This window comes from Dermacentor variabilis, chromosome 8 (genome assembly GCF_050947875.1).
Source record: "Dermacentor variabilis isolate Ectoservices chromosome 8, ASM5094787v1, whole genome shotgun sequence".
In the NCBI taxonomy this organism is placed as follows: Eukaryota; Metazoa; Arthropoda; class Arachnida; order Ixodida; family Ixodidae; genus Dermacentor; species Dermacentor variabilis.
The window spans coordinates 45,311,542-45,336,433 of record NC_134575.1 but is presented as its reverse complement, the minus strand read 5'-3'; the positions used below and the strand labels follow the sequence as shown (position 1 = coordinate 45,336,433).

Genomic DNA, 24,892 nt, shown 5'->3' with positions numbered 1-24,892 from the left:
ATGGGCACCTGTGCTTGCTTAGTGGCAGAGAGGAAGTGCCCGGCATGCCCTGTTATGTAGCACCACTTACAGCCGTGTGTTCACTCCAGGTTGGCTGCGCACTACACGACAGAGACAAATGCTTTCAGAGTGCAGACTGCCGGTGAGCCAGTGAAGGGTGACGCAGCACATGAAGCTGCTTTGGCCAAAAAGACGTGAAGCAAAACTTCACTTACACTGACAGTCGTCTTTGTTGGTTTCGGCGCAGTTGTTTCCTGTAGCTGAGTCGGCACTTGATACATTAGTTTCACATCATATTTCCCGCATCTGCAGCTGTTCCACATTAAAATCTGCAGAGATTTCACAACTTGCGCAACAGTTTTAAGCGCTTGCTTCAGGTGGGGATTAGGCTAGTGAGCTTAACTATTGCACAAATATAGTGCACAGCATAGACCAACTAAGTATCTTTTCAGGAACATCCCAGAATAATTGGAATGACCACATATAATTAATCAGTGTTAACATATGTCTGGTAGATGGCCTTGTGTAGCGAAGTTTATGTGCAATTTCTTAGTGTTCACATTGGCTGTCAACACCAGTTCTAACCAGGCAGTGTCTGCAAGATGTGGTGTAGCCCTCTGGACTTTGCTTTGCTCGCAGACTGAAGAAACCGGCAGATTGTGGCTCGTCTTGTCGTCTGATCTCGTATGGTGTAGTCATTCATCTCCTATCATTGACATTGCATTTATTTTCTGCGTTTTCTTGCACGTTGTGCTGGGTTACCAGGAGACCATGGTGCCCCTTCTAGAGGCAGTTCGCACAAAGAACCAGGACATGGCCCGACAGTGGACAACAAATGACCAGTGGCAGACGTTTGAGCAGATCTTACAAGGTATGTGCCATGCTTAAAACTCTATATATGGTTTGGAAAACTTTGCTTCACCAGACTCTATTTAATACATAGCAGGCAACGCTGTGTGAGGACTAGAAATAATTTCCTTGCCACCTGCACCCGTGAGCAAGGAAATAGTGTCGCATATGAAAGCAAAAGTACGGGAATGTGTTGTGTTCTGTTAACTTCATGCATCCTAGTCACGTTATGCTTAGAATCATTACATAAAGGACATTTCAGATCCGAACCGGTTCACTGCGGAACAAGCAGAGCGCATACCTGTCAACTTTCCTGACTCTCTTTCCGTAAAGTTAACAAATTTGGGCTCATTCTACAATTTTATGCATGTTGCGTGAAGTTTTGTGAAAAATGAATTCCGGTAGCGAACAAGTTTCGTCCTGCTATCTCAGTCCTGTGGTTGGAAGTTAGTGGAAGGACGCCAGTTGAGTACTTGCTTTGGGCAACTTTATGCCGACAGGTTTCTGAAGCAGGTGAAGCGCTTACAGAATGTAACAATGTCAAAAAAGTGTGCCATTTCATGACACCAGTGTAAAAGACGTGAATATATATATATATATATATATATATATATATATATATATATATATATATATATATATATAATATGCTGCATCGACGTAGCAGCACCACGCTTACACGTCATTTGCAACAAAGCACGCAGATTCGGCCCAACTTTTATCTTTCCTCCAGAGCAAAACTCGCCAAAACACGTGACCCCTCGAACTCAGTCCAAGGTTGCGCTGTCTATGCATAGTTTCTGGCAAATTTTAGTATATGTCTGCATTGTCGTCTGCTTAGCAGTACGATCCCATTGTCATGCTGTGTGCCTCGTGGGCATTGAGAGATTGGCTTTCCCTCATAGTACAATCGTCTGGTGGCTGAGCTCTGAATTTTGAAGGGCAAGAGGAAAGCCTCGGTATTCGGAGCATGTTTCCAGGCACAATGCGAGGAGCTCAATGTGTTCTTTTGAATGTTGCCATTGCTCAGTGTCAGGTATGTCGTTAGACTGGCGTTTTGATTATTAGAATTTATTGAAATTTTATACTGCTGTCATCACTTGAGCTTGCGTTATAGCATTTAACAGCAACTAGTAGGTGCCCTCAAGGATAAATTGATGTGGATCTCCGTGTACATGCTATGTTTTAAATGGATGCTAAAGGGAAATAAGTTGAGCTGTATTAGTGAAGTACCCTTCCTTAATACCAAAATAGTCTCTCTTATCCTGAGAGGTGGTTTGATAAGCCAGAAACGACACACTCGGAAAAGGTGAGTGGTGATGCTGCCTTGAACTCTGTGGATGTAAGAAATGTATTTCCATGTTGGATGCAACTTCATTACAAGGAGGCCCAACTGTTACACAAAAACTGCAGCGAAATTGACTGCTGTTCCAGTTAATATGTCTCCGCATTGTGTGTGGGAGGGGGGGCAATGCAGTGCTATTAACTGTTAACTGGAACAGCAATGCATTTCATGGTAAATTTGAATCTATATTTCAGAAGATTTAGAGAAATTTGATCAAGGTGCACTCAGCATTAGAGGATATTGCATTGGATATTCGGACAGTGAACACGATTTGCAAAACTTCGGGTGTAGTAGCATTGGAGCTTCCTTATTACTATCTGCCATCGCTGTTAATGAGTCTTAAGGACCTGTCGTTTCTCGTAGTCTGTGTTTGGTGCATGTTGTTTCAATACAACTCTTAGGGACTAGTTGGAATCTCTGTATGTGTCCTTTCTCTCTTTCCTCTACGGTTGCACTGTTCACTTACCACGCTAAGCAAGACGTTACCACATTGCAGGCACGACTGCCGAGAACAGGGAAGGCCAGTCTGCTGTGTCATGGACGTGTCAACACTGCACCTTCCAGAACACCAAGAGTGGCAGCACGTGCGAGATGTGTGGCCTGCCGCAATAGGAAACAACTTTGTCAGCTGCATTGCGTTGGCTTGGACTTACTTTCCTTTTATTCTTCCTTTGTTTACTTCTTCCTCTCTCTCAATTGTGCTCTCTCATTCCTGCCCCAAATTTCACTGCTGCAGCCCCTTTCCTGTTTTGTTTTCAACTGGTTGTTTCCAAGAAACAAGAGCTTCTGCTCCTAAAATTCGACAGGAGATTTGCTGGAGGACAGCTAGATTCACACTGCTGCGTTTTGCAACGCAATCCCGCACCTGAACAAGGGCTGATAATTTATTTAAAACCTGTTCAAAGACTTTGTTTTTGCTTGTGCCTTTTCCCTATGTCTTCTTTTCTTTTCTTGTTTGTGGCCCTGAGGCGGTGGTACCTTTTTGAGGCTACCTGTGCCTTCTTGGCTCATCCAAGCTGACACAGATACCTGCAGTTCGAAATATAAAATAAAGGATCCAGTCATACGGCTGGAACGTTAAGGAAGGTCAGTTCCTCATTAACATTGTGCAACTGCCCTGGTCCACAATGATCACACCCGATTTGAACGGTTTTACAGCGAAGCTGTTAATGGGAGTTTTGAAGCCGTTGCAATGCAGCGAAGGCCAGCGTGCGGCGACATGGTCAATATGAGTCAGCAACCCAACCTGCGTCAGACCTGCAAAGCAACCTGCAACACGACTGTCATATTTTTTTTTTTTTCGCTTTGAAACGTAATTAACAATGATTATGAAATAAAAGTCGCCTTTTGTACACCTCACACAAACAGAGGAACGCCTTCTTTGTGCAGTCTTGGCCAATAATCCGTAATTTTGGTTTGGCACATAGTGTTTTGCCGGCTCCACGTGCGTGGTTGGTTACGAGTTTGTACGGCCGTGGCAGTAAACAGCAGCCAGCAAACGCAAGCTGCATAGGAGCCTCGGAGAAGTCATGTGACCAGGGTGTCAGTGGGAATGCGCAGGCAGCAACAGTGATAAATCATCACTAAGAGCAGCCAGCGAATAGACCCCTAGCACTTCCGAAAGGTGTGAGAACTCACTCACAGCTTCGCGGTCTTTGACGTATCAGTTGCTCAGATTGGCATACATCCGCAAAGGAATTTTTTTGATAACATCTGAATATCATGCATGTCTTTCGAGTAACCCTTCAACTGCATTGGCTGTCTTCACATTTTTTGGCCACGGCAGGAAAATAATGCATAATAGTTTTTGAACATATCTGTCAGCTCTCAGCAACAAGTGTGCATTGTTGAAAGATAATAAACTTTGCGAAAGAAAACATTCAAAACTGCAAATACTAGCAGCGCTGCTTTGAGTTGCAAACTGAAATGAACAGAAGTGTACACCTGTTTGCTATTTATTTTTTAATGACAATTTGTAGTAATGTGTATAAAGACACTTACGCTACTAAATGTAGCAAAGCGGGTATCTTTTGTTCACACAACAGATAACTCGTTGCTGTACTCACCCATGATCTTACGCAAGACTTTTCTTGACCAGTAAAGTGGCTCAGCTTTGTACTGCTATGGAGCCCTTTGCAGACGCCTTGTACCACGACAAGCGTTGAGGTTCAGCCTTGTTAGCAACACACACTGAATAACATCGAAGTGCAGTAGAGGACACAGATAAAGCAGGTGTGTGCCAATCTGCTTCATTGGTGTGCTATATTAAAATTTTTAGAATGTTTTGTACCACATGCTTCAAAGGGGAAGAGCCGTAATTATTAAGGATAGTGTAGTGGAGATAATGTGGCATTCTTCTCTCTTCTTTCCCCATTTTTTTTTATAGTGGCACATTGCTAGTAACAGCAGACATCAGTAAAGGTTTAATAACCTGGGATTAGTCAGGTTTCACTTTCAAATAACTTCTTTTCTTGATAACACTCCTCTGTGCCCTCTTTTTGTTGTCCTTCCTATCTTAAAGTATAAGCCATGTTCTACCAACAAGGCCAGTAATACACCCTTCTGAATTTCAAATTAACTCCTTTATTTAGAGCACTAGTTGGAATTGTGGAATTAAAGCGAGTTGCTGCTCAAGGCAGGCCCACCTTCGTTCTCTGCCTCCACATTCTAAAACGTACTTTGAAAAGGATGCTAGGATTTAAACAAATTCGCCTCCACCGTTATGTCACTGTAATAAGTGAATGTAATTGGCTGGTACATATATACAAGTTCTCGGATTTTGTACGTAATGGATGAATGAATTTATCGTTGCATAATTAGGTTAGTGAATATGGTAGGAATGAAGACACCAGCACCACCTTTGAGGTATTCCTCAAGCTCTTGTCATTTTACTTTGTTTCGTCCCGTATTCCAAGAGAGAGGGTTTCTTCTTTTTCATTAAATTCCAATCTTATTTTTTTTTCAAGGTTGGGGAGGGATGTTGCATTAAAACTGGTGCTAGTATTATGATTCTTGCTAAGTTCACAACCCTTGAGCATTGACCAACTTCAATCCTGCAATCAAAGCGTGTACCCTAAGGACTGAATTGCAAATTAGCAAGCGTTGGTTAATTAGTTAACCATACACTATCGCACTGTTAGTCATGGCTGCTGGCGCTAAAAATGCATTTGTAAAAAAAAAAAAATTGTATCCCCTACTCTCTTCTCAAAATTTTGGCTCATCCCAAATGAAGCGTGTAGTCTATGGGCTAAACGAACTCGGTGTCTGGTTCTTGTTACAGCGGCTGCTCGTCACGAAATGGGTAGTTTTCAAGGCGATTTGTATATTCGGTTAAAGAAAACATTCAATAAAGAATATTCTTGTCAAGTGTGTCTGTTTTGCAAAAACAAAGATTTTTAGGTGTTTCATTAGCTGTCGAATAATACTCAGCAGAGGCATTACTTGAAGGGTGGAAGCGCACAGGACGTAGCAGTTATTGTGGCATTTCCATTATAGGAAAGAAAACGCGCATATCACATAAAGCAGTTTCTGGGCAAAATTTAAAGTACCATCAGAAGGGAGTGTCCTCAGTGGATGGCGAGTGTCTACACAGTGCACACTATTACAGGTTCACAGGAAGACGGAGGCTTGGAAGTGACAACGATGGTCGAACAAGCGGTGTCGCTGGAGCCAACATATCGGCAAAGTGGCTTTCCTACGTCAAGGCCTGACTGAAACAAAGTCCCCTGTCTAAACATTGAGTCAAGCAACATATCTGCAACATTGACTCAAGCAACACATCCGAAGCTGTTTATTATTACAGCTATGTTCATTAGCGCACTGCCGTTAATAATCGTTTAATAGCCAGCCATCCGGCGAAAGCTGCAAGTTTAGCGCTGCAACACTTGTAAGCAGGTGACAAAAAATAAAAAAAAGGAATAGCTGACAGAGATGTAAGCAAAAAAGTAGAGGTGAAAGAAACGAGCTAATGAGTGAAGTTTGGTGGCGCCGAAAGTCGCGAGAGCATTGCATATTGTGCATGGACGGAGTGCACAAACTGCAAGTTGCACAACGTTGCTGAAGAATGTTGGCAGACAAACAAATTTACTTTACAGAGGTACGACTAAAAAAACGGCATGACAAGTCGCCATGAATCTGTCGTGCATGCCAGCGAACATGGCCAATTTCCCGGAATGTGCCTGCCATAACTAAAGACATCTCGTGAACCCCGCAAGACAGCTTGAAAATGCCACAAGGACCTTGCATGCGGTGCGCACCTCTGGAAACTTCGACGACCTCGTTACTCTAACCAGGGGGGTGTTATTCTGGACCCTGTCAAATTCCGTCATATTGACGAACTCTGCACCTTTACAGCCGTGGAAGAATGACGTCAGGCAGCTAACTTCGGCAAGTCAGCCTCCTCTGAATCCACGCCCTCTCCTTGGAAGGCCCATCTGCGCGCTGACACTTGTGAAATAGGCCCTCTTGGTTGCTGGACCTTTCAAGGCATTATTGGGCTCGTGATAGGTTTTAGTGACCCCCTTCGTCACCCTCTGTACTCTCTCTCTCCTGCCATTATACCGTCTGCGTGCTCGTTGGCCAGAAATTACTGCCTGTCTATTTTCCACGAGCCTTTCCTCTATCTTTTATGGCTATACTCTGTTCCATGGAGGAAGCATTGCGTAGCGAAGCCACTGTGATGGCCCAACACGTGACCTTTCGCGGCGACATCCCGAAGGAAGAATCGAGATTTGCTGAGACGTTTCGTTCCCAGTAACTATGTTAGTAGTTTTTGTTCGGTGTGCGCTTGTTCAGATACCCTGCCGTGGCTCTGCCTGCAGGGGAGGAACAATAAAACCAACCGCAAACTTTGACGCGCGATCATGCATTGGGCAACGACGTTGGCTTCAATTGCGTTGCGGTATGCTCTCTGCTGTCATTTTCCTTTCTCTATGCTCAGTTCCATACATTGCAGACAATTTTGTGGAGACCATAGAGGCTCCTTGCACTGGCTTCGTTTGCACTTGGATATAGTTCGATGTTTTTTGACCGCAGCACAACTTTTGTTTATATAGGTTCAGTATTGAATGAAACAAGTTTTAATCCTCAGAAACAAATACACTGTGCTATGCGGATGCTAATGCATTCTTTTAGATTGTTTTTGTTGTTATTTTCGGGTTTTTTTATTTGCAAGACGTCGCGAGGATTTTCACGTTCATGCTCGGGGGAGCGAAAGCTGTTGGTGCGCAGCGAAGCATGGATGGAACGCGCGGAGTGATAACTTTCCTTGACTGAACTTCTTGCGTAGCTTCCACAGCATTGACTGCTATGTATGGAACAGAGCATAGGGCTTCAGGGTTGTCACGTGATGCTCCCCCTCCTAGTCTTTCACTCCCTGCGTGTCGTCTCCGATTGTGTCACGGGGCCCTCCGGTTGGCTCAAAAAGCCAGTATGGCAGAATTGGGAGTATCCAGAATAGCACGTACCCCACTATAGGCCAGGCCATCATCGAAGACACCGTTTTGACAACTCCGAAGCCACTTCTAAACGCAAGGACGCTTCACGACGAACTTGTTTTGTGTTCGCGCGCATGACGTCACCACCGTGGTCCGCCGCGGGGACTGCGTCTTCGCGCTGACTCGGCGTCGCGACAGACGTGCACCTCTCGGGATGAGTATTTTTTTTTTTTTCTGCTGGCGTCGGGGGCCGTGGAGTTGCGCTTGAACACGCTCGCGAGCTTCGCCGAAACCCTCGCTTTATTTTTGGGGGCGGGCAGCGGCGGAGCCGCGGCCAGCACACATTTTCTGACTGATGGTGCCGTACTCGTCGACGCTGGGTGAGGAAAAAAAAACAACGAACGGGTGTGTATTTCTGAACCGCTCTCTAGAGCGCGCCTCTTTTCGGTTTTAGAAAACGTGTCGCGTGTGTGCGTTGCACGCATGCTTGACTTCGGGGCACTCGCAGGTCTACCAGCCGTCTTTCCCTTTCCCCGAAACCTCGCAGTTATCCTTCCCTGTAGGCCGATGTGCGTGTGCGCCGCTGTTTTTGTGACGGCTCGTATAGATTCCTGGCAGGTTTGTGGCAAGAGAATATGGGCTCTTTCCTCGCCGTCGTCTGGTCTGGGGTGCCACGCGGTGCACCGACAGCTAGCACGCAGGTTTTGGACTGGGCGCACGTACGCATTTCGCCATGATGGCATATGGTGCAGAGAGAGAGAGAGAGAAATAACATTTATTAGTAGCCAAGGAACCGAAGCCCAAGCCCGGGCCTGCTGGTAGGCTCATGCCTCCTATAGGCGCAGCACGTTCTTGGAGAGGCTGCACCGCAAGCGACCACCATAGCTTATCAAACTTTCGTGGGGGAGTGGTCCAAGTTTTGCGCGTCGAGCTGGGAAGGCGCGGTGACGTACATGCTCTTAAAAGATGTTTCCCATCTGGTGATCTGCCAAGGCACCGCGATGGCGAGGCAGATCACCAGATAGTCGGTAGCGCGCATTCCTGTCTGGGTCTCCGGGACAGCGATATGTTATCTCTGTTAATGGGACGCCATATACAAAACCACGTGGGCCCAGATCGAGATCACAGATCCAGCAGCCAACACTGCTAAATGGCGGTCGTAAGAGCACTCGCTCTAGTTTGTGGAATGGAGGGCTCCTTATTGTTTCTCAAAGATGAAATGGGGGACACCTGCTGGGCGACGCCTTCATCGCGAACTCGCCAAGTGACTACCTGTGACGTCACAGATTTCGACCGCTACTAACCGAGAACTAATAACCGTAGACCAATAAGGAACGAATTCAAACATCAAAGTGGCAAGTTTTTTTTTTTTTTTCAGATATTTCCCGAATTGTAAAGGATTGAAACCGGCAATGAGAGGCAGATCGCGAAGCTTGCGGCGCTATAACCAGCGACGTACGTATATTCAGTTTCGTCGTTTGGTGAATTGCGATTTTCCCTGCTACCGGGCCGAATCATCGGGCCGAGCAAACGCTGTAGGAAAAAAAAAAAAAAAAAAGAATGTCCAGCGAAATAAACGCAAGAGGAGTTACGCGCGGAGGTGATTCTCCGGACACTGACGTTAGGGGAGTCACAGAAGAGTAATTTTCTAGGCGGGCAGTTGCGAAGGGTAAAAGGCCCCTCATCTACGCGCGCGTTAAGGGTGTTGAGTGAGTAATTCCACAGCCGAACGAAAGCGAAGAGTTACAGAAGAGTGAACTTGCAACTCACACCTTACTAGAGTGTTCGGCGGCTTTTACACCACGCGGCTTTATACCCATGCGTATTGCGGCTATTCGCGTTACTACGTCACGCCGGGATATACGACTTGCCGGCACATTTGCCGGCCTGTGCCTGCACACAGCAATCCGGCACCGCCATACTACAGCCCCGTCAACGCTTTCCGGAAAGGGCTCGCCGACGCCTCGGACGAGTTCACAACCTTCGGGATATTCAGCGAAAAATGAGTATTAAGACAACGGGTGTTGAAAGCGAACACTTGAAAGCGAAATCACAAAAAAATGAAATGCGGAGTGCTCTTGGCTCCAACTGTCACAACAGCGCATACGTAACACATTGTTGCATTGGTCCAGCACACACCAGGCATTCATGCATGACGAAGGCGCACACTTGGCGATCGAAGGCGAACAGTATAGATAGTTTTCGTGTCACGTCACGGATGCAGCTCCCACTGCGCCAGCACCCAAACATGGCGGCCACGATGACGTCAGTGCATTGTATTATCACGCGCACGTTGTTTTCATTATTCACGGTCACTGTTTTCCACCGGTTTATCACTGTTATGGCTTTGTCGTTCGACATAAAATGGGCCCATCGTGCCCTCATGCTGTCACGTTGCTTGATTGCACCCGAGATGATATAGTACGGCCGCGGTGACGTCTGTGCAAACTATCTATAGCTGTGCAGCAGGGGCGCAAACCTGTTAATGGCGAAGGCGGCCGTTTAGTTCGACGTCGAAGCTCGAAGCTTGTGACCACGGCAAAATTGGCTTGCGCCGAAACGTCCCGACTAAGTCGCAGGGTCACGTTTTGAGGCGTGGGTCTCTGCATTTCGTCGCATGTAGTATATGCCGGTCACTCGCTGCTTTCTATTAGCTTTCGCGCCGGAATCGATGCATCCGTACTCGATCGCAGCGTCTCTCTACGTTTGCGAAATCATTTTGCGTGTCCTTTGGTGTAAGGAACATTGCATAGAGGGCGTGGCTTGTAAGTAAAATTTTTTTATCGCTTACTGACACGGTCCGACTTCGAGTGCTTCGGACAAAATGTACATATATGAGGCGGCTGACCAGCGTTTACTATACTAATCCACTTTAGCGACCAAGAGAAATTGCACGTGCGAGGCTGTCCTCTGGCCGGCACTCCGTCACGATACAGTGTCTTGCAAATTATACACGTTCGTCCAGAATACCGCGACGGTATAGCAGGCTTCTATGCCACTGGTTATTTTTTTTCATCACTTCCTTTCTTTGGTTTCTCACCAATATACCTGGATTATCATGCCAAGCCTGTCGCCAGGCCACTTCTCCTGCTACCATTACACTTTCTTCATCATAGAGATCGTAGGGGGCGCGCGATATACCCACTACGTGGATAGGCTGAATTAGAGGCGTTGTACCTAGCTATGTAGCAAGTACGTCTGACTAGGTAGAACCACTTTTAAAGTGTATTAGGAAGTGAAAATAGGTGTCGTCAAAGCATTGAAAGACACGTCAAAGGAATTTGCACGATTTCCAGCGGGCGCCTGAAGCGCTCCAACGCTTGCTGCCGACTTCACGCGCAAGAATTTTCCCTTTTCCGGAAAGGCTGCACCGATACACGCGGCCTAACATAGACACATCGCTTTCGACGATGACGCGGGGCCCGCCTGTCAAGCCGACTACCGGCGTTCCCTGCGAGCTCTTCCGCAAGATTTGTATATTACACGCTGGTCGTTTAGCACACTGAGCGCGTTTCTGCGCCGGTACGATCGACACGGCCTATAATAAGCGTCCACCGTGATGAACCGTGCATTCACACCACCCAAAGTCAAGCCTTGCCGTTGTTCTCCAACTCGTCCTCAATGACCAGCGGCCTCTTGTTGCTGAATCGACGCTCGAGGTTAGGCTTGCACGACGAGCGCCTGCTTGGCGAACTGTGTTGCTGCGCCGCTGCCGCCACCGCCACCGCCCCTTGCGACGGCAGACGCTTGCGGTACGGTCCCGTCCCCGCGTCGGCTGGCACTGTAGTGGCGGCCAGCGGCGGGACCTGCTGCGGGTCGGACAGGTGTCCCACCGACGTGCTCGCGACCAGCACGCCCGCCGAGCGAGTGCCGCGCAGCCGGGCCGCCAGGCGGCCGAGCGGGGCGAACGCCACGAGCGCCACCATGCCCTGAGCGGCGAGGCAGCCGAAGAACGCGTACCACAGCTCGTGCATCCGCAGCGCCACGGCAAGCGGCGGCGACGACCACGTGACCACGGCGAGCAGCACGATCGCCGCGAGCCGAAAGAAGCGGACGCGGTCGGCGCGGAACTCGGCCTTGGCCGGCTTCGTCTGCGGCGGCGGCCCCCCGCAGAGCCTCGGCGCGACGAGGCTTAGCAGAGTGGCCGCCGTCAGCAGCATGGCGGCGATGGGCACGCCCAGGAACACCGCGGCGCCCAGGGAATCGTTGAGCAAGCAGAGCGGCTCGCCGTACAGCGGTCTCAGCGGCCAGTCCGGTTGCAGTCTGTCGATGGCCAACGCCGCGGCGACAATGGCCGCCGGACTGAACCAGCAGAGTAGGCCTAGCTGGCGTATGGAGCGCCCGTCCGGACGCATGTTACGCAGCGCGTGCAGGGCTCGGTACGCGTCGCCGGACAGCGCCACGGTCCAGGCGACGCAGGCGAGGTTCCAGTAGTGCCAGGCCACGGCGAGAGCCGCGCAGCCCCGGCTGAACGGCTCGATGTGAGGCTCGAGCAGGAGGGTGAACTGCGACAAGATGGCGCTCGCCGCGAGGCAGGCGGCCATCTTGTGGCGGCGCACGTGCAGTTCGAGTAGCCTAGTGACCAGAAGGACGGCGAGGCAGAGGATGGACACGCCCAGTGCCAGCCTCGCCACGAACAGCAGGGCGGGCGTCCACATGAAGCTGATGCGGTGGCAGGCGCAGACCAGCGCGTACCAGCCGATCGTTCGGTTCTGGTCGTTGACCTGCACGTCAGAGTTGGGAAGGAGTAACGTTTTGTAGATCATGTATGGAGAAGCACTTCAGCATCTTTATTTTTTTTAAAGTACGCAAGTACTCCAACCGCAGCGTCAACATTCACTTCAAGGTGAATTCTGAAGCTGCTATAGTGGAATGCGGAATGGGCGCGCACATGTGTGCGGCGTTGCATTAGAACGTTATCCTGCAGCCACCGCGAGTTAACATTGAAAGCTATCGATCGGCGATAAAATGGTCGATATTTCCTCATTTTCGGCGTGAACTCTCGATTTTATATACACCCTTTCGGGTGTGCTTCTTTGCCACAACGATAATCGTTATCATTCTAAACGGCATTTTCTTCCTATAATGTTTCATATGTAGTGTCCCCTTGGCAGAAACAATATATGCATGTCGTCTGCATTCTTGGCAGGAAAGAGCCAAGTGCTCTGCCCCGTCTGCAGCAGATTTGTTTGGCCATAACAAACCACGCAGTCAAAAAAAAGAAAAAAGAAAAGATGCCACACAGGCGCCTACTACAGCGCTAAACAAGGTATACGGGGATGACGCATATATATATATATATATATATATATATATATATATATATATATATATATATATATACACACACACACACACTGGTGAGCAAGGGTACATCCCGAAGAGTGTACGTTAGTGTTTTTTTGAAGTACACCCTTAAAACTATAGTACTCCGTATAGGGTGTAAGTTTGGTCTTCGATCGCGTGTATTCTCTTTAGCATTGCGAACCTAGGCCAAATTATCACAAAAATCTCTTGCGATGTAGAATTATTCATAAGAGCAAATTCCAGCACATCCTGATGCTGCTGCACGTATTAGCGAAGACGACCAGCCAATGGCGAAGAGCACTTGAGAACAAAAACAATCTTTGGGAATCAATGAGGTCCCTGGTGCTTCGCCGCGAACGGCGCTAAGCGCGCATTTCACGTACGTATAACGTTCCTGAGGGATAAGTAATGGCGAAGACTGTTAGGCAAAGAAAATAAATGCATGATTATTAGTGATCACTATCCGTGAAGCTAATTAAATTGCACCGTTCAACGTGTGTTATTCGCACCTTCCGAGGCACGAAAGCAAACACTGTCACATTTTAAATTGTGGCCACAGCCTAAAGGCAACTAAAGACTCAAATTGCCGTGCGACTGGCCGCTGGAGGCACTTTGCGTATACTCGCGGGCTTCTTTCATGCTCGGAAAAAACACTTTTACGTAGCACGTATTAAGCAGCAGAAAGCTGTATCGGGAGCTTTTCATGTTGCTGTACAATTTTCGCAGTGACACTTTTCATCTATGATATTTGAGAAGTTGATTCATTAGGACTAATTACGCAATTAGGCGGGTCGCAAAAAATAATCTGAGTATCTCCAAGCGACGGCAAACAGCATTACCTTGGTTCGGTCCATCTACGTGGCATGTGCACATTTTTAAATCTTGGTGCGCAATAGTTGGGGCACCCTGTATATCGCATTCTGTAGCGGAGATATGTGTTGACCTTGCCTTCGTCGGAGCCCTGTACGCTGGCTTCGCTCGTGAAGCTGTAATTTGGTTAGGCATTTTGTTCAGTTTTAACACGTGGCCTTTATTTATGAAACGCTGACAAAACAGCAGCTTGAATACTATACCTGCTCTTCTGTATAGAAGGTTATTTCAGTGCATAGCGTTCTGATATTATTTTGTTGCTGGTGAAACACGGGTAAGGCGGGAGATGGAAATTCAAGACCATGAGCAAAACGAGAGCAAGGTGAAAGCAGGAGCCAACGTTTCGACAAGTGGACTTGTCTTCTTCAAGGCGACATGTGCTTTCTTCACCACAGCATATATGTGAATGCTTCAGGTAAAATTTTGCAGAACTAGGGCACTGCGTTGAAAAAAGTTCTCATACGAAAAAGTATTCTATTCGGTTTTCAAAACTATCATTCTCACACCGCTGCCTTTACTTGTCTCCCAAACGAATAGCCGATCGCAGGAACTCGATTTGCGCATTAAAAAAAAATGTCGACAGTAGCCTGCGACTCTCATTGCGTGAGGCAAGCTGTATTTTATCCTCCAGCACCAAAAAGGTAGGTTCGTGGCCACCACGTAGAAGCCACGCGACTCGTGTTGGCTCGCTTCCAAGTCAACGCTGACAACACAACTACCATGCACCGCTAACGCCATCGCGACCGTGACAGTGAATTAAGGGAGCCGTGAAATGAGTATTTAATTGAAGCTAAAAAAAAGAGGCCTGGGAACGAGAGGCCCAATTAAGCGAAGCTGTTGCCAAAATAGCCAACAAGAACTAAATGTCAAAGTAGTAGACAGTATTTTTATTGCGATAACAAACATACGGACAGTTCAGGCGCACTTCTGCCGTCGGCGTCGCCGTGAGGTTCCGCATAAAGTCCAAGTGCGATAAGATCGTCGCCGTGCACCGTATACTGTGTGCGTGTGAGGGTGAGCCGGCGATCGAGGCTCGATCTCGCGCACTCGACGGCGGTAAGCGGGGAGGAAGCGCGCCGCCTTCAGTCGCGCGCAAAGCTTCATGGGGAGGGTAGGGAGCGGGAGCGCGTTTACTCCGGGTAGCCTTGGCGGCCGCGTGCGCCCCGCCGGGCCGCTGTTTCTTTAAGGCCACCAGCGACGGGTACAGAGTCCGCGCTGCGCTGTGTTTTTGCGGCGTACTTCGTGTTGATGCGAGCGGCTGCACGAAGGTAAATTCGCTCGCTGCTGCTGCCGCGTTTCCTTACCGCAGCGTTTCGACAGCGAGTATTCGCCGTCATCGAGTGAGATGTGTTCACGTTGGCTTGTGCACGCGTGACACCGTGCTTGTTAATTTAGTTGGTATGCCTACGTTTACAAGTTCATAGGGCTGATAAAACTGTTATCCTTACTTCGTATAGCTGTCCACTGATTTGCTATCGCAATCGATGCTTCGCCTTTCGGGCGAAACTGCGACTTCTTTAGCTTGACCGCAAGCGTTTACCGTTTACGAAATACTGGGTTACCGAAGCCGTGGCCAGCAGTAGCAACGCTGGTAGCAACATCTTGTGATCTTTTTGTCCACCCACAACGTGTTAGACAGTGTTAGACACATTTTGAAGACAAGGTCTTCTTTGCTGACTTCACGCGGTGTTGGCGTATCTGGGATCTGGTTATCTTATAACCACTGAAAAAAGTCATTTTCACGCTTTGGAGCTCCTTAGCAAGTCGCAACAGGCATAAAATTGTTGGTATCAACGAGAAAATAGGCGATAATTAGTGGTGAAGTGGGTAAAATTAACGGCGTACGAGTGTAATTAGCATCAACGTGATCGAAAAGTAACCACATTGCACTGTACTCCTGTAAAGGGTGCACCGCCGTACATACAGGCTTGTTGAGGCAAAGCCGCCATACGGCACGTTTTTGGAAAATGGAGCGAGTTCGCTTGGAGTAAGCAGGGCTCGCTCGAGGCGACGTTGTCTGAACGGCGGCTTCGCCTGCGCCCACAAGAAGCGAGAATTAGTCGCAGAATATGTAAAATTAACGGAACGGGCCTAATTAGCGCCAATATAGCCGAAAATTGCCCGCGTTGCACCATAGCCTGTACAACCTCCGGGATCGCTCTACCGGCCTCCTGGTAAAAAAAAAAGGAAGAAAGAAAGAAAAAGAAAGAAAGGAAGAAAGAAAGTAAGAAAGAAAGAAAGAAAGAAAGAAAGAAAGAAAGGGTCAACTAAGTGTCGCTGCTAAAGAAGACAAGGTAAAGTAATCGTGCGTGAAATACGATCCGAGTAAGATGCGAAATGAGCAAATCATGAACAGGAAGAAGAGACAGAAGGGAGCAATATAATAAACATTTAATCATCGAACCATCTGTACCACTGTGTACGTCGAGCTTCACTTCTTTAGCGTCGACACTAGGTTGACCATTTCTTTCTTCGTTGCATGGCTGCTTTAGCAGAAGAAAAACTAGAAAGACGGACTGCATATTAACGTTTATGTGGTTGCCAACTCTACATCAGCAGCCAAGTAAAATATGGTTGGTCACTGCAGTAGTAGCTGCTTCCTTTATGATTACTTTATGATTAGACTCTGTGTCACCAACGCGGCCGCTAACGCAAACGTCTACGTTGTTGTGAAGCAACGAAGGTTTCACGGGTGGTGCCGTGCCAGGTGCCAGGAGAAAGAAAGGTCCCGAGCAAAGTTCATGAGATTAGAAAAAGGTTTGTATACAAATTTACATGGTCGCGTGGTTCACACAAAAAAAAAAAAAACGGCTCCATGACCCTCGCGACGCTATTTTAGTTTCTTTTGTTAGTTCTTTTTTAGCGATTGATTTATGGTGACTGCAGTAGACGTTGATGGCCTCCACCTTAACCGCATTCGCAGTGTCCTTCGTGGACCTCAAAATCCACTTACGAGAAGTATTTCGTCGTGGGCTCGGCGGGGCCGGTGTGGAAGCGCACAGCGCCCACCTTCATTATATAAAATTGCAATGAGCGCGTTTGGAGTTTTAGTTGCCCTTGCATGCTGTTCGTGTAATATAACGTAAAGCTTTTTTCTTGCTCCGAGAACTATTTATCTGGACTGCGCAAATATTCGAAATTTCGAATGCGAATCGGATGGCATCTGCTACAATCGATTCGTATTCGATTCGAGAATCGACATCCGAAATTGTCATTCGTTTCTTCTGAATATGAGGGAAGAGAACACTTATTGGATTCTTGAGAGAGAAAGCGAGAGAGAACGATATAGTGCCGTGCAGAGGCACTAAAGTTCCTCAGCGAACGCAAAAGCGAAATTACTTCTACTCCATGGCGTGCACGTAATAATGGCTCGCTTTTAGGCATCCCGTGTACGACTTCGTTGTGTCGAACACTTATTGGATTCTTGAGAGAGAAAGCGAGAGAGAACGATATAGTGCCGTGCAGAGGCACTAACGTTCCTCAGCGAACGCAAAAGCGAAATTACTTCTACTCCATGGTGTGCACGTAATAATGGCTCGCTTTTAGGCATTCCGTGGACGACTTCGTTGTGCCGATTTTATTATATGGCCAGTCTGCACCATGTTCGCATCCCTTTAACAATCCATCACAGGTGTGCGCCAATGTGACCACTGATGCATCAACGACAACGAAGCAGTACGCGCGAGCTCTCACACCCTCATTCCGAAGTGCTGTAGTCCATATTCTGAAGTACCGAAATACTTGATCTATTCGCTGGCTGTTCTTAGTGCAGGCTCCCGCGCAGGCAGTGCTGCAACGCAACGCCATCACCGACACAACGCCCAGTGTACGCTGCTAGGGACACCCATTGCCCGCGGAGCCGAGCTCGATGGCTACACCCGGTGGTACGGACGTTCAAGAAACGTTCTTCGAAAGCGTGCTTCTGTATGTACGCATGAGCGACTTGGCTTCCGTTCTCTAAGACCCCCTAATCCTTACAACTTATCCCCTTTCCATTTCATCCATACGGTTAATACCAAGGGACGACCGTATCTAGAGAGCAAAATAAACGGGCTCAGCAAGCGATCCATAGGCCTTTCACCGCTTCAGCGAACGAGATGTAGGCAAGACAATTAACTTTTATTTTATAATCATTGGTCATTAAGTTTCAAGGCGAATTCGGGACTCTGACGATACGTTACGTTGCATTTACATTTCATGCCGACCCCGGCCCCATCCCATGCCGGACTTCACTGCCTCGCGAGAACTGCGGGACTGTAACATAACATATCCCTCTTCTTGCAGCAAACACGACACTACACGTGTATCAGGTGACGCGCTGTTACGCCGTTTGGATACTGTAGTCGTCATAGGGTGTCACAAGCGTTAAAATCAGGTATTTCTTCATTTACAAGCTCGTCAGTTGTCGTGCGGACACCCCTTTACGACCCTGTAATTGATACATCTGTCAAATAATGCCTATAAGGCTAGTTTTCATTCTTTTTTTCTTTTTTTCACCAAATCGACTCCGTGCGCACCTGTGATTTTGCTTTGTTTGGAAATGAGGAAATACTTGATATTCGGAGGTTGTTTCTTCCGAATATTAGCGTTCGATTTGGAAATGTCACATTTCGAACACCCCTGATATTTATTAAACGAACAAGAAGCGTTTTTACACGTTCGTATAATCGCCCGTGTTTTCAACAGAAAGCGTTGCATAAGACATTCAAATAAAATGCCTTGCCAGAAAATTTTGCCCAGCCTTTGCTCTTAGCTGTACATGTGCTCTGTTGAATAAGGTCGTCTTTTTTTCGCGACGTTGTATTCGTCACAGCACTTTTCTCGTAATGTCTTCAAGAACACCTTACGCAATGAAAAAAAAAGTCAGTGCGAGATATGCGAGAGAAATGCGAGCGGCAAATGCCAGAGAAATGCATTAGCATGACGTCGAACCTCTTTGAAGACCAGGATCTGTGCTTTAAACCGTCTTCGCCATATATATATATATATATATATATATATATATATATATATATATATATATATATATATATATATATATATATATATATATATATATATATATATATATACATGTATATATATATATACCACGTGACCGCTTTTCCACACTTCACACACATACACCTTGTTTCCACTTGGACATTCCTAACGCTAACGCACTAATACTTTATTGCGATAGCAATTATATGGGCACTCTAGGTACATTTCTGCCGCTGTAGCTGTGGTGTTCCGTATAAAATCCGAGGGCGATAACATCGTCGCTGCGCGCCGTATGCTGTATGTGCAAGTGAAAGCGTACGAGGGTGAGCCGACGATGGCGGCTCACCCTCTAGTCCGGCGGCGGCTGCGTATGGCGGGGCCGCGTGGGACCTAACTTGAAAACCATCTACGATGGGGACAGAGTGCGTCGAGCACTGATAACTTCGTATGCTCTCTGTTCACGCGGCTTAGTTCGTGCTGAAGCGAGAGGCAGCACGAAGGTCAATTCGCTCGCTGCTGCTGCCGCGCTTCCTCGTTCCAGCGCTTTGACAGCGAGTTTCCGCGGTCATCGAGTGAGATGTGTTCACGTTTGCTTGTGCGCGCGTGATGCCATACTTGTTAATTTAGTTAGTAAGCGGACATTTACAATTTTATACGGCCGTTAAAGCTGCTATCCTCACTTCGTACAGTTGTCTACTAATTTGCTATAGCAATCTATGTTTCTCCTTTCGGGCGAAAGTGCGACTTTTTTAAGGTGTGCACGAAGATTTACTCCGCCGGACCCGATCATGCAGACGCGGGCCGGGGCTGAGCTTGGGCTTCAAACGGCGGGCCTGGGCCAGGCCCAAGCTGAAACATCAGTCCCGTGCGCTGCTTTAAATCCGGCCTGTGGCCTGCAATTCTCAAAATTCCGAGGAATAACTTTGTCAACAATGTAAGACCTGGTCTGAGCAACGGTAGTGATAGACTGATGTGGCAATATAACCCGCGTATACCACATGCCATATTGCATGGCATATAGCGTACATATACCAAGGTCCTTCAATACTTTATCGAAGGATCCTGTATATGCCTAAATATATACGGAGCCTCACGGCGACGCCAAAGGCGAAATTGCGCTTGGGGGGTCCATATAATTTAAAGGGAGACTATAAGGAATGGTACCGTAACATTTTGAAGCTGTCATTTCTGTGAATTTCAAGAACCTAATGCTATTCCGACCATCCTGTCCACACTTCAAACGCGCCGCACACCGATGGCTTATAGGGCCTGTTCCCAGTTCCCTCATATCGTTCCCACCATTTGGAATGTGATAATCAATATCTGCGAAGACGTATACTCCGAATGTGCCTTCTTTCTGGAGTAAAAACATTTTGCTTTAAACTGCATTAAGTAATTAACCCTTCCCGTTAAAGCTGGATTTCAGGAAATAAATTGTTTCGTACCGCTGTCAACCAGCCGTTGTCTGTGTCCGAAGGCTGAAACTACCGGACCGATGTTTTGTTGGCTGCAAAGACGCGGTGTTATTTTGGGACATCCCGCGAAGGGACACTCAGAAAAGATATAGACCGTTACACCAGACTTTATGCGTTTTCTACCATTTAAAAGACCCTGGCGGTTCTTAATATATGGCATATTCATCTTGTCGGGACTGCACAGTTTCTGGCAAAGCCGGACGTGTGGCAGGCATGCTGAAACTGCTATAGGTCTACGAGGTCATTTCTTCCCTGAAACTGCAGCGCATATGTGCGTATAGCGTGTATTAAAAGCAGCCGCCAGTGTGGATAATTCTATATCGGACGCATATATTTGTCTGCATGCCAAAAGATGCGCCTGTTCGTGCTTAGAGTTTTGCAGACATGTACGGCTGTTTTACAGGTATTCACTAAAGAAAGAAAGAAAGAAAGAGAGAAAGAAAGAAAGAAAGAAAGTACACCGATGTTGTATAATGGCAAGCGTACTTTACTGCTGGTCACGAGGTCGTGCGTTCGAACCCCGACTGCATGAGGCGACCGCGTTTTGTTGTTCACGGAATGCAAAAACGCTCGCGTACTACCGCGAGCTTTGCGCGCCGCGGTATTAAACACCTCGGGTGGTGAGAATTAATTATTTCAAATAATTAAGTAAGACGCGGAAACGAGAGGACCCGAACGGCTCCGACGACATCTTGAAATGTCCTGCACGAGCTTTCCGCGACGTCGTTGACCTTGACAGCGTCTGAACCCGCCTGGCTAATCGTTCAGCGAAAAAAATAAAAATAAAGTGGACGTTACATTCTGAAAGGAAGCTATAGGACTGAACATTGGATGTTCCGAGTATTCTTCCTGCGCTATAAGCCGGTTTCAAATGCGAGAAAGATGAATATTGAAGTGGTCGATACGTCGCGCATATATACCAGCGCTGCAGTTTCGACACAGAAAAAAAAAAGATACGAGTTAAGTCTTTAGTTTCTTCGTTAAAGATCCACCTTTTCGAAGGAAAGAGAACGAAAAATCGAAGTTTGAAGCAAGTTCTTCAACTATTCAAATTAACGTATAGCGTTCGCCCTTTCCATGCTCCTTCTATGAACAAATGTCAAGCCCCTCTGGAAGCGAAACGCTCTCACCTCGGCCACCAGGAGGAACTGGTCTGGGGCGAACACCTGCCCTCGGCTCACGTTGAGCAGCAGCGACCCGTTGCGCAGCAGGCCCACGTGCTTGGACCCCAGCTGGATGACGGGACACGCGGGCGGCGGCTTGCCGAACGGGTCCGGCTGCGCCACGTCCTCGGGCACGCACATGCCTTCGGGCCCGGCCACCAGGCCTGGCGCGCAGCCCACCGGCAGGCAGGCGCCCGTCAGGTCGTCCCGCATGCGCCGGTCGTCGGGGCACTCGAGCGGCGAGTCCTCGGGGTTCCGCCAGACGCGGAACTCGATCTGCCACTGGTACGACACCACGGCGCCCTCGGGCTCCAGGTCGTCGGCGTACGCGCCGCACGCGAGCCGCTGCCTCAGCGTCACGTCGCACAGCGCGCAGTGGTAGTTGCGGTAGTTCCTGCGCGACACCGTGTCGTGAACGTAGGCCGTGTAGGCGCCGCACCGGGACACCAGCTCGGCGCTGGCGTTGCGGCAGCGCGGAGCCGCCTCGGCGCCCGACGCGCAGGACCGCAGCAGGTGCGCCTGCGAGAAGTGCTTCCAGCTGGACCTCTGAACACGCAGCATGCAGCGGTGCTTCTCGTTGCGGTCGGTCACCAGGAACCGGTTGTCGCCCACGTAGCTCAGGTTGCCGACGGCCACGAGCTGCCGCAGGGACCGCTCGTCGAAGATGACCACGGGGCCGGGACCGCGACCTCCGAGCGGCGCGCTGTCGCAGTCCAAGCTCGCGGGCCACGTGGCCAGCCGGACGGCGTCGCCGTGGCAGGCGGCGCAGAACACGTTCCAGTACATGCGCTCCGAGTCGCTCGAGAAGGCCGGCACGTCCTCCAGGTAGTGCTTGACGGGAGGAACGCCCGCGTCGTCGTCGCCGCCGTTCTCAGGGCCGCCCCTGTCCTCCCATCCCTCGCACAGTCGCCGCACGGCGTCGTCGGTGGGCCAGCGGGCGGGACACGCCCTGAGGGAGAAGAAACCGCTCGGGTGGCAGTGCCAGGCGTGCGTGGGCTCGCGGCTCGGACTTTGCGGGGCGTCCACGCAGCAGTCGCCGAACTTGGCGCACGCGTAGTCGCACTTGCAAGCCAGCCGCGTGCTGTCGGGTCGCCCGTTCGAGCAGAGGTCGTCGTCCGAGTCCGGACAGAGGCCAGCGTTGAGCCGGTCGCCTCGAATGCTGCGCCAATTAGAGGCCAGCGCCTGGGTCAGGCCGGCAGCCAAGACGAGGTGCGCCGCGAGCCACATTTCCGGATCGTCTCAACTGCCGCAGCTTTTCTACCGAACGATGGCGCCGACGATGAAGCTGGACGAGACAGTGGACCTCCACTGGCTTCGCGGAGGAGATCGTCAACCGACCGGCTCTTCGCCTTGACGCAGAGTGCGTTGCACGTTGCACGTCAATCACTACAAAAACCAAGCAAGTATCGCAGTAATGCCAGCAGATGACAACCGTCTGTTGCCAGAGGCGCCGGCGTCGTGGTGTCGCCACGTGGTCGGATCATGACACACATCCGTCGGCACCCAGCGCGGGACCAAACTCTGTCCCGGTCACAGACGCGCGCACACGCGAGCGAAGTATCGAAACGATGCTGCAAAATGTCGAAGACGCGCGCATCCCTTGGAGCTACCGAACCACGGTACCGGCGCTCGAGAACACGTGGTCCTCCTCGACCACGCCCGTCGACGATTCGCGCCGCGAAACTGCGCAGCTTTTCCGGTTCTCGCTTACGTTTTGCCACCGCCAATCACCAAAATCCCGCTTGGAGAGCCCCGCGGCATCGTCGGCGGTGAACGACGTAACCGTGGTGGCGCAGCGCCGTCTAATCCGGGTCCATCGGCAACTAGGTTTCACCCTCCTGGACGCACAGACGTGCGACGCCGACAGACAGCCAGGAGCAGGAGGAAAGGAACGGCCCGTTCCTGTCGCCGAGCTGCCGTATAGTCAGGCTCGCCGGGGTGGGCGACGGTTAACGCTGATGGGCCCCTGCGCGCGCTCCCAGTCTAGGGCAGCACGAGCTGCGCCACCGCCTTGTCGGCGACCGGGATCGTTGAGGCCCACTATTTTGGGTTCACCCGCGGCCACAGCGGCAGGCGCGAGCTGCGACGACGAACCCTCGCGGCGCTGTTGTGAGCCGCGCTTGCTGTTCAGGGAAATCGAGGCCAAACCGTCGGTGTGCGTTCGCCTCTCCTTTGTGCGTTTCTGAGGAGGAGGAGGAGGGGGTGCGCGCGCCTGGCGGAGTGGCTCGGTGACGGGTGCGGCTCAGTGGCTGCTCTTCTCGCGGGAGTTCGCGAGCGTCTATCCGCGCGTCGACGCCGGAGAGGCTCAGCCTCCGGCCTCGCGAAAGACTTGCTTTTGCTGCTTTCGCCTCGCAATGCCGCGCTCCAGTTTTCCCCCTTCTTTCTCTAGTTCTCTCTCTCTCTCCATTCTCCCTCTCTCTCCCCCTCCCTCCCACCCCTCTCTCTCCTTTCCGTTGCCTCTTCAAGCTTTTGCATTTGTTTCCTCTTTCTTTTGTTAGGAGGAGTGGGTTTCGAAGGGGTAGAAGAGATTCCCGGGCGTCAACTTATTTCACTATTTCTTTCTCCCTTTCTTTCTTTCTTTGCGCCATTGGCTAGTTTTCGGCGCGGCTAGAAGTACGTGCGAATGAGAGTGTGTGTTTGTTTTTCGCGGTGATCAGCAGAGCAGTGTTCGCCAGACGAAGAGGTGGGAGGAAGGTATACCTACCTACTGGTAGAATGGGAGAGTTGGAACAACATTTGGGCGCCACCGCCGCCACCCTGCGGGTTTACACAATGCACTTGAGCAGCTGGGGGGAGGAGTCTTCTCGAAATAGCGAAGCGGCAAGCGGCGATTCCTCCGTTTTAATGAACAAGATTAGAATGTCGGGGTGCAAGACCCGCAACAGATTATATCTTCTTTGCGCTCCGCGTGGGTTTCCATGGCAAGCACGCGGACGGGCCTGTTTGTTGAGCAGTTGGCCGGGGTGTGGGAAACGGTGGTTCTTTTAGTCACATCTGTCATCGTAGACTGTCTTCTTTCTTGGACAAAAAGAAAGGGTGACAATTCATGGCGGTTTCGCATGTATCCTGATGTACGTGCTTTGTCTTTTGTTGTTTAATTAACTAGACTGGTCAAATCGTAAAAAAAAAAAAACGCGCAGGTCCTCGTTCTCCACAACAACAACTGCAATGCGTCAGCATCGGCGCCTGTCTAGAGGACAGGGATCGAAAGGTAGGAATTGTATCGAGCGCGACGATTGCCCGGTGTATACCTGTATGAAACTCGCCTTCCTATTATAAGAAGCCAACAAACACTGACACCAAGGACAACATAGGGGAAATTACTTGTGCTTAATAAATGAAATAAAGAAACGATAAATTAATGGAAATTAAAGTGGGTGAAAAAACAACTTGCCGCAGGTGGGAACCGAACCCACAACATTCGCATTTCGCGAATGTTGTGGGTTCGGTTCTACTAGGACACAT

General features: G+C 49.3%; 2 protein-coding genes across 2 annotated transcripts in view; one reads left to right on the top strand and one right to left on the bottom strand.

The window, feature by feature from the left end:
- The window catches only part of Npl4 (nuclear protein localization 4), a 29,705-nt gene extending 24,145 nt beyond the window's left edge, over window positions 1–5,560 (top strand). The window contains exons 12-13 of the mRNA XM_075702082.1: window positions 766–871; window positions 2,691–5,560. Of these exons, the coding sequence (XP_075558197.1) occupies window positions 766–871; window positions 2,691–2,806 (222 nt within the window). The 3' untranslated portion in view covers window positions 2,807–5,560. The remainder of the gene's footprint in view (window positions 1–765; window positions 872–2,690) is intronic.
- A 407-nt stretch (window positions 5,561–5,967) lies between these two features.
- Window positions 5,968–23,704, bottom strand: LOC142590184 (uncharacterized). The gene is made up of 2 exons (XM_075702081.1): window positions 21,395–23,704; window positions 5,968–12,353 (listed from the first exon to the last, which is right to left on the bottom strand). Exons 1-2 carry the CDS (start codon window positions 22,652–22,654, stop codon window positions 11,217–11,219), a joined length of 2,397 nt encoding a protein of 798 aa, XP_075558196.1. The 5' UTR covers window positions 22,655–23,704; the 3' UTR covers window positions 5,968–11,216.
- Between the last annotated feature and the right edge of the window lie 1,188 nt (window positions 23,705–24,892).

Coding starts and splice junctions, on each gene's coding strand:
- LOC142590184 (XM_075702081.1), bottom strand. CDS start 22,654: ATGTGGCTCGCGGCGCACCTCGTCTTGGCTGCCGGCCTGACCCAGGCG. Junction 12,354..21,394: donor AGTTCCTCCTGGTGGCCGAG/GTGAGAGCGTTT, acceptor TCTGACGTGCAG/GTCAACGACCAGAACCGAAC.